Below are 9600 nucleotides of genomic sequence, written 5' to 3' on the forward strand. Positions count from 1 at the left end.
TATAAGAACATAGCCCCGGGAAGACGTTTAAGGGTTATTTATCAGGGGGTTCTGCAGCACCCCTACTTCCCTCCGCTATGTATAACAGCCTACCTGGTTAGGGTCGTATGCCCTGAAGACATGGCATGCCATCTCAGACTCCGGGTTGTCGGGCTGGCTCCGGATAAGGTAGGCGAAATATGTGAGGTCATTACTGTTGTGGATAAAACGTGAGATGAACTGCGCTTTATGCTCGAAGATGAAGACGGACGAGTTGGCGACATTGTTGGCGGGCACACATCGAATAAACGGCGGTGTGAGCACCAGTTGAACTTCCCTGGCTTGGACGGAACAAGTCTCGCGTCCCGATTCGTTCTTCTCACTTTTCTTCCGGATCTCCGCCACCAACCACGGCAGCATGGGCAGGGTAGTACGCTTATCCAAGGAGGACCAGCCGATGTACCAGAGAGCAAACTTCTGAATATCTGGCTTCGAGAGATTACTCTCTTTATTCCCTTTGTCATCCCGACCCTCCATCTCCGCTTAATTATAGGACAATGGAGAGACTAAACTATTCAAACGCCTAATTGCTGATTTCAATTCTAGCAATTGATGCAGCCCTTAATCGATTAATAACATCGATAATCGATCAACTTTGTTTTGTGCCCAATTCAGCTGATTGGCTAGATACACGCTTGAATATTTGTAAGCAGTTAATAATCCATCGTTCACGACGAAGTCCTGTTGAGAGGTAAGAAAGTTAATGCAAAAAAGTAACATAAGCAGGCGTTCCTCGTGTAGCTCGAAACTGCAGCACTCGCTACACAGACCAGATCCTCACAAGGTGGTTACTGTCGTAACCTAGAAATGACAGCTCCGTTCGTGCTTTACTGGTGTTGCCAGGTCACATTTGTACGAGGAGGACCGAGCAGTTCCCAAACGGTGTTGAAGTTTGTGAAGTGTGCTAGAACGTTGCGTCTGGAGCACGGTGTAAACTGTGAAAGGCCAGAAGAAAACACCTTTTAAAATGCTGGGTGATTCTCCAAAACCGCAGTTCCAACGAGAGCAGATAGTTCCCTTTGCAAAGACAAGCCTGTCTGTGTGTCATTTATCACAGGGGAAAACTATATTTGGCTGTTTATTTATCGTTCCCTTCGGTGCCATGAGCTTGAGATACCGCTGTAAAACACGCAAGAATAACTAAGAACTTCCGGGTCACGGATTTTTTGGAATCCTTCAGAATAAGATTCCCGTCATGTATACTTTGTAAATTAATAAATACGGCGAAAATTACATATGGTATACTTGTTATCATACAAAGAATCATTTAAAGTATTTCTATGAGATATGTGATTTTTTTTGTTTGTTAATGTTTTGAAGCCTAAATGTGGAGTCTGAGGGGGCAGACGGCTCATAATAACGGCTGGAACAGAGCAACTGGAATGGCATCAAACACATGGAAACCATGTCAGATTATTGCAAAGTGTGCTTTCCTCGTGAAGCTTTTTTGAAATCTGTCACAGCTTTAGCATAAAGGAGATGTTCATCTATAATTCTTTGAATAACAGTTTAATATTTTATCAACATTTATGGTGAGTATTTTTGTAAATCGTTGTGCTGATTCACCGGCAGTATTGGAGGCAAAATATTTTCTGAACATCACGCGCCAATGTAAAAATGGGGTTTATAGATATAAATATGAACTTGATCGAACAAAAAAATGCATGTATTGTGTAACATGATGTCCTAGGAGTGTCATCTAATGAAGATCGTCAAAGGTTAGTGCATCATTTTAGCTGGTTTTCTGTTTTTTGTGACGCCTGTCCTTGCTAGGAAAATGGCTGTGTGCTTTTTCTTGTGTTGGAACTGTCCTAACATAATCTAACTTTATGCTTTCACCATAAAGCCTTTTTGAAATCGGACAATGTGGTTACATTAAGGAGACGTGTACCTTTAAAATGGTGTAGAATAGTCCTTTGTTTGAGAACTTTGAATTATGACATTTTGTGGTTTTGAATGTGGCGCTCTGATTTTTCACTGGCTGTTGAATAGTGTGAACCGTGGGTGAGCGTCCCACCTGCCCAAGAGAGGTTAATTGCTAGGCTACCTGCCACCCTAGAGATCATTACTTGATAGTAATGACTACTAGATGGTTATTATGGCAACAACAGTAATACAAATAACATAACATTATTTATAATGCTACTGTTAATAATATTATATATATATATATATATATTTTAAATTGGTTGATGTGCCCTTGAGCAAGGCACTTTTTTGCTCCTGAATGTCGCTCTGAGTAAGAGTCTGCCAAATGACAAAATGTAAATGTAAAATTACTTTTAATGCTGTTAACTATATGGCCAATGCTATAAAATTATTTGCGCTACTAAGCCTATTCCCTTTTTCATTTTTGATATTGTCAAACAAAATTCTGTCTGCTAACATTTCCTAGTAAAATGTTAAGAATTTCATTTAAAAATATATATTTTTCCAAAATTTAAATATTCCTTTGCCAACTTTTATTTTGAAGGGAAATCACTGAGGTCACGGCCTTATTCTTGCTGGCTTCTCAGTTCTCTGTGAAACCAAGGGGGTCTGGTCTAGAGCATGGTTTGGACTGCACTTACAGTTTTGCTTTGGTACTGCAGTTTAACTGATGCCCGGCCCAGGAAGACAATTCCCAAACACAGCCATATAGAGAAGTCATATTTGAAAATTCCTAATAAGACACTTTAGTCATCACCTTTGTTCACAAAACATCCACTGAATAATTGAAATAATTGTTGCTGAGGCAGATTTTGTTTTCAACACTCACAGCCAAAGATATTAAAATGGTATATTCATCCAATGTCTGCCATGTTTTTGGATGACGTCGTCGCTGCTCCCTGTGAGCACTGAGTGCTAATGTACATGTGATGTTGGTCCGTATGAACAGGATCCACCCAGATATAGATGGTCCATGAATCGGCGTATGCAAACGTTAGTAGATTACCTTGAAAACAACGGGCAGAAATCTTGGACGCAGTCTCCAGTTCTTATTATACCTCAGTAAACTAGTCCTCCTTCGTGTGTTTTAGTGTGGACTACACCGGAAACAGTTTTGCCGCCAACTAATGGATGCATGACGTAAAAAAAGGTGAAATCCAAAATGGAAAAGGGAAATAAACGACAACTTTTAAACCACTCAAACAACAAAAAACTAAATTCAAAGTAAAAAAAATCTACTCCCAGCCACTCAGATCCGGTGACCTGAGGACTGAACTGCTTCTCCAGTCAGTACACCATGCAGCTCCTTACCCGTTACATCCTTCATTCCTGATAAGTGTTCAGCTACAGATACGATGATATCAAGTTCTTATCCACTCCTGCAGTGCAGTCTATCACTAAAATCCTGTTACTAAAACTGAATAAAAGAAGAAACTATAGTATGAAACAAAGAGAAATTATATAAAGAATGATAGTAAAAATCTTTGGAGCACCTTAAATTCTGGCCAAAAAGGAAAACTCAGCTCCATAATTAATTGAAATCAGATGGATCATTCATCACAAAACCCACTGATGTTGCCAATTACTTTAATACGTTTTTCATTGGCAAGATTAGCAAATGTAGTTTTAGTAGCATGACATGCCAGCAACAAACCGACACTACACATCCAAGTATAACTGATAAAGTTATGATAGACAAGCACTGTAATTTTTAATTCCGTAAAGTGAGTGTGGAAGTGGGGAAAACATTATTGTTGTCTATCAACAATGACAAGCCACCAGGGTCTGACAACTTGGATGGAAAATTACTGAGGATAATAGTTGACGATATTGCCACTCCAATTTGCCATTTCTTCAATTTAAGCATACCTGAAAGTGTGTAACGTCAGGCCTGGAGGGAAGCAAAAGTCATTCCGCTACCCAAGAAAAGTAAAGCCCCCTTTACTGTCTGAAATAGCTGACCAATCAGCCTGTTACCAAGCCTTAGTAAACTTTTGGAAAAATGGTGTTTGACCAGATACAATGCTATTTTACTGCAAAAAAAAACAAAACTCTACATGTTTGTAGGCAAGGACATTCAACAAGCATGGCACTTACACAAATCACTAACGATTGGCTGAAAGAAATTGATAAAAAGATTGTGAGAGCTGTTTTATTTAACAGCAATGCAGCTTTTGAGATTATCGATCATAGTCTGCTGATGGAAAAACGTATGTGTTATGGTTGTACACCCTGTGCTATATTGTGGACAAAGAAGGGTGTTCTTTAATGGAGCATAATCCACCTAGAATCAGGATTTTTCCAGAGCAGCTCTCTAGGCCCCTTACTTTTTTCAATCTTTACTGGGTAATGCCAGTGTGTCTATGTATGCGGATGACTCAACACTATACCCGTCAGCTAGTACAGCAAGTGAAAACACTGCAAAGCTTAACAGACTTCCGGCGCTGACAGAGATGGCCGCCTCGCTTTGCATTCTTAGGAAACTATGCAGTATTTCGTTTTTTAAGTATTATTTCTTACACTGTTACCCCAGGAAATCTTAAGTCTAATTACATACAGCCGGGAGGAACTATTGGATATAAGAGCAACGTCAACTTACCAACATTATGACCAGGAATAAGACTTTCCCGAAGCGGATCCTCTGTTTAGTCCACCACCCAGGACAATGGATCGGATCCCAGAAGGCGACCCAAAACAACAGCGCCGCAGAAGGGGCAGACGGAGCAGTCTTCTGGTCAGGCTCCGTAGACGGGGACATCGCCCACCGCTCTCGAGTATACTACTCGCCAATGTCCAGTCTCTTGACAACAAGGTAGACAAAATCCGAGCAAGGGTTGCCTTCCAGAGAGACAGAGATTGTAACATTCTCTGTTTCACGGAAACATGGCTCACTCGGGATATGTTGTCAGAGTCAGCACAGCCACCTGGTTTCTTCACACATCGCGCCGACAGAAACAAACATCTCTCTGGTAAGAAGAAGGGCGGGGGTGTACGCCTTATGATTAACGAGTCGTGGTGTGATCATAACAGCATAGAGGAACTCAAGTCCTTTTGTTCACCTAACCTACAATTCCTTACAATCAAATGCCGACCGCATTATCTACCAACAGAATATCTTCGATTATCATCACAGTCGTGTATATCCCCCCCAAGCAGACACCTCGACGGCCCTGAAAGAACTTCATTGGACTCTATGTAAACTGGAAATCACATATCCTGAGGCTGCATTTATTGTAGCTGGGGATTTTAACAAGGCTAATCTGAAAACAAGGCTCCCAAAATGTTATCAGCATATCGAATGCGCGACCTGGGCTGGCAAAATTCTGGATCATTGTTACTCTAACTTCCGCGACGCATACAAAACCCTCCCTCGCCCTCCTTTCGGGCAAATCTGACCATGACTCCATTTTCTTGCTCCCAGCCTATAGACAGAAACTAAAACAGGAAACGCCCGTGCTCAGGTCTGTTCAACGCTGGTCCGACCAATCTGGTTCCACGCTTCAAGATTATTGCGTCGATCACGTGGACTGGGATATATTCCGGATAGCGTCGAACTACAACAATGATGTATACACTGATTCGGTGAGCGAGTTTATTAGCAAGTGCATCGGTGATGTTGTACCCACAGCAACTATTAAAACCTTCCCCAACCAGAAACCGTGGATTGATGGCAGCATTCGCGCAAAACTGAAAGCGCAAACCACTGCTTTTAAATCAGGACAAGGCAACCGGAAACATGACCGAATACAACAGTGTAGCTATTCCCTCCGCAAGGCAATCAAACAAGCTAAGATTTTTTTTACATTTTTAGTCATTTAGCAGACACTCTTATCCAGAGTGACTTACAGTAGTGAATGCATACATTTCATACAATTTCAGACATTTTTTTTTTTCTGTGCTGGCCCCCCGTGGGAATCGAACCCACAACCCTGGTGTTGCAAACACCATGCTCTACCAACTGAGCTACAGGGAAGGCTAAGCATCAGAATAGAGACAAAGTAGAGTCACGATTCAACGGCTCAGACACGAGAGTTATGTGGCAGGGTCTACAGTCAATCACGGACTACAAAAAGAAAACCAGCCCCGTCGCGGACCCTGATGTCTTGCTCACAGACAAACTAAACAACTTCTTTGCTCGCTTTGAGGACAATACAGTGCCACCGACACGGCCCGCTACCAAAACCTGCGGGCTCTCCTTCACCGCAGCCAACATGAGTAAAACATTTCAACGTGTTAACCCTCGCAAGGCTGCCAGCTCAGACGGCATCCCTAGCCGCGTCCTCAGAGCATGCGCAGACCAGCTGGCTGGTGTGTTTACGGACATATTCAATCAATCCCTATCCCAGTCTGCTGTTCCCACATGCTTCAAGAGGGTCACCATTGTTCCTGTTCCCAAGAAAGCGAAGGTAACTGAGCTAAACGACTATCGCCCCGTAGCACTCACTTCCGTCATCATGAAGTGCTTTGAGAGACGAGTCAAGGATCATATCACCTCCACCCTACCTGACACCCTACACCCACTTCAATTTGCTTACCGCCCCAATAGGTCCACAGACGACGGAATCACACAGCCCTAACCCATCTGGACAAGAGGAATACCCATGTAAGAATGCTGTTCATCAACTACAACTCAGCATTTAACACCATAGTACCCTCCAAACTCGTCATTAAGCTCGAGACCCTGGGTCTCGACCCCGCCCTGTGCAACCGGGTCCTGGACTTCCTGACGGGCCACCCCCAGGTGGTGAGGGTAGGTAACAACATCTCCACCCCGCTGATCCTCAACACTGGGGCCCCACAAGGGTGCATTCTCAGCCCTATCCTGTACTCCCTGTTCACCCATGACTGTGTGGACATGCACGCCTCCAACTCAATCATCAAGTTTGCAGACGACCCTACAGTGGTAGGCTTGATTACCAACAACAACGAGACTGCCTGCAGGGAGGAGGTGAGGGCCCTCGGAGTGTGGTGTCAGGAAAATAACCTCACACTCAATGTCAACAAAACAAAGGAGCTGATCGTGGACTTCAGGAAACAGCAGAGGAAGCATCCCCTTATCCACATCGACAGGACAGTAGTGGAGAAGGTGGAAAGTTCCTCGGCGTACACATCACGGACAAACTGAAATGGTCCACCCACACAGACAGCGTGGTGGCGCAGCAGCGCCTCTTCAACCTCAGGAGGCTGAAGAAATTTGGCTTGTCACCAAAAACACTCACTAACTTTTACAGATGCACAATTGAGAGCATCCTGTTGGGCTGTATCACCGCCTGGTACAGCAACTGCAGTGTGCAGTGAATAAAGTCAGACAATCTGCTGTCTTGGCCACTGCCTGTCACCAAGGGAGTACCCCAAGGCTCAATCCTAGGCCCCACGCTCTTCTCAATTTACATAAACAACATAGCTCAGGCAATAGGAAGCTCTCTCATCCATTTATATGCAGATGATAGAGTCTTATACTCAGCTTGCCCCTCCCTGGATTTTGTGTTAAATGCTCTACAACAAAGCTTCCTTAGTGTCCAACAAGCTGTCTCTACCTTTAACCTGGTTCTGAACACCTCCAAAACAAAGGTCATGTGGTTTGGTAAGAAGAATGCCCCTCTTCCGACAGGTGTTATTACTACCTCTGAGGGTTTAGAGCTTGAGGTAGTCACCTCATACAAGTACTTGAGAGTATGGCTAGATGGTGCACTGTTCTTTGCTCAGCACATATCAAAGCTGCAGGCTAAAGTTAAATCTAGACTTGTTTCCTCTATCGTAATCGCTCCTCTTTCACCCCAGCTGTCAACTAACCCAAACTAAAGGGCCCCAAAGCACACACATCCCTGGGTCGCTCCTCTTTTCAGTTTGCTGGAGCTAGCGACTGGAACGAGCTGCAACAAACACTCAAACTGGACAGTTTTATCTCAATCTCTTCATTCAAAGACTCAATCATGGACACTTACTGACAGTTGTGGCTGCTTTGTATGATGTTTTGTTGTCTCTACCTTCTTGACCTTTGTGTTTCATAGAAACATGGCTCACTCGGGATACGTTAGAGTCGGTACAGCCACCAGGCTCTCCAGAGGGTAGTGAGGTCTGCACAACGCATCACCGGGGGAAAACTACCTGCCCTCCAGGACACCTACACCACCCGATGTCACAGGAAGGCCAAAAAGATCATCAAGGACAACAACCACCCGAGCCACTGCCTGTTCACCCCGCTATCATCCAGAAGGCGAGGTCAGTACAGGTGCACCAAAGCTGAGACAGAAGCTGTTTTTCAGTTTCTCGATCAAGGCCATCAGACTGTTAAACAGCCATCACTAACATTGAGTGGCTGCTGCCAACATACTGACTCAAATCTCTAGCCACTTTAATAATAAAAAATTTGATGTAATAAATGTATCACTAGTCACTTTAAACAATGCCACTTTATATACATTACTCATCCCAGATTACTCATCTCATTTGTATTTCCTGTACTCTATACCATCTACTGCATCTTGCCTATGCCGTTCGGCCATCGCTCATCCATATGTTTATATGTACATATTCTTATTTATTCATTTACACTTGTGTGTAAAAGGTAGTTGTGAATTTGTTAGATATACTTGTTAGATATTACTGCATGGTCGGAACTAGAAGCACAAGCATTTCACTACACTTGCATTAACTTCTGCTAACCATGTGTATGTGACCAATAAAATTTGATTTGAAGCGTAACAAAGAGCTGCAGTTAGTTTCAGAACAGGTGGCAAGGAATAAATTGGTCCTAAATATTTCAAAAACTAAAAGCATTGTATTTGGGACAAATAATTCACTAAACCCTAAACCTCAACTAAATCTTGTAATAAATAATGTGGAAATTGAGCAGGTTGAGGTGACTAAACTGCTTGGAGTAACCCTGGATTGTAAACTGTCATAGTCAAAACATGTTGATACAACAGTAGCTAAGATGGGCAGAAGTCTGTCCACAATACAGTGCTGATCTGACAGTAGTTGTGTTGTTTTGGTCAATAGTTGTATGGTTGTGGTCAGTAGTTGTGTTCCGTAGTGGTCAATAGTAGGTGTGTCGTTCAGTAGTTGTGGTCAGTCATTGTGTGGTTGTGGTCAGTAGATGTGTGGTTGTGGTCAGAGGTTGTGTTCCATAGTGGTCAATAGTAGGTGTGTCGTTCAGTAGTTGTAGTCAGCAGTTGTGTGGTCAGAGGTTGTGTGGTTGTGGTCAGTAGTTGTCTGGTTCAGTAGTTGTGTGGTTGTGGTCAGTACATGTGTGGTTGTGGTCAGAAGTTGTTGTCAGTAGTTGTGTGGTTGTGGTCAGTAGTTGTCTGGTTCAGTAGTTGTGTGGTTGTGGTCAGTAGTTGTGGTCAGAGGTTGTGTGATTGTGGTCAGTTGTGTGGTCAGAGGTTGTGTGGTTGTGGTCAGTAGATGTGTGGTTGTGGTCAGTAGTTGTGTGGTTGTGGTCAGAGGTTGTGTGGTTGTGGTCAGTAGGTGTGTGGTTGTGGTCAGAGGTTGTGGTCAGTAGTTGTCTGGTTCAGTAGTTGTGTGGTTGTGGTCAGTAGTTGTGGTCAGAGGTTGTGTGGTTGTGGTCAGTAGATGTGTGGTTGTGGTCAGAGGTTGTGTGGTTGTGGTCAGTAGATGTGTGGTTGTGGT

The 9600-nt window shown here is 43.4% G+C and overlaps 1 protein-coding gene across 1 annotated transcript in view; it reads right to left on the reverse strand.

The window, feature by feature from the left end:
* The window catches only part of tbc1d4 (TBC1 domain family, member 4), a 172971-nt gene extending 171786 nt beyond the window's left edge, over nt 1-1185 (reverse strand). The window contains exon 1 of the mRNA XM_029703680.1: nt 94-1185. Within this exon, the coding sequence (XP_029559540.1) occupies nt 94-516 (423 nt within the window). The 5' untranslated portion in view covers nt 517-1185. The remainder of the gene's footprint in view (nt 1-93) is intronic.
* Between the last annotated feature and the right edge of the window lie 8415 nt (nt 1186-9600).

This window comes from Salmo trutta, chromosome 20, assembly GCF_901001165.1.
Source record: "Salmo trutta chromosome 20, fSalTru1.1, whole genome shotgun sequence".
Classification (NCBI taxonomy): Eukaryota; Metazoa; Chordata; class Actinopteri; order Salmoniformes; family Salmonidae; genus Salmo; species Salmo trutta.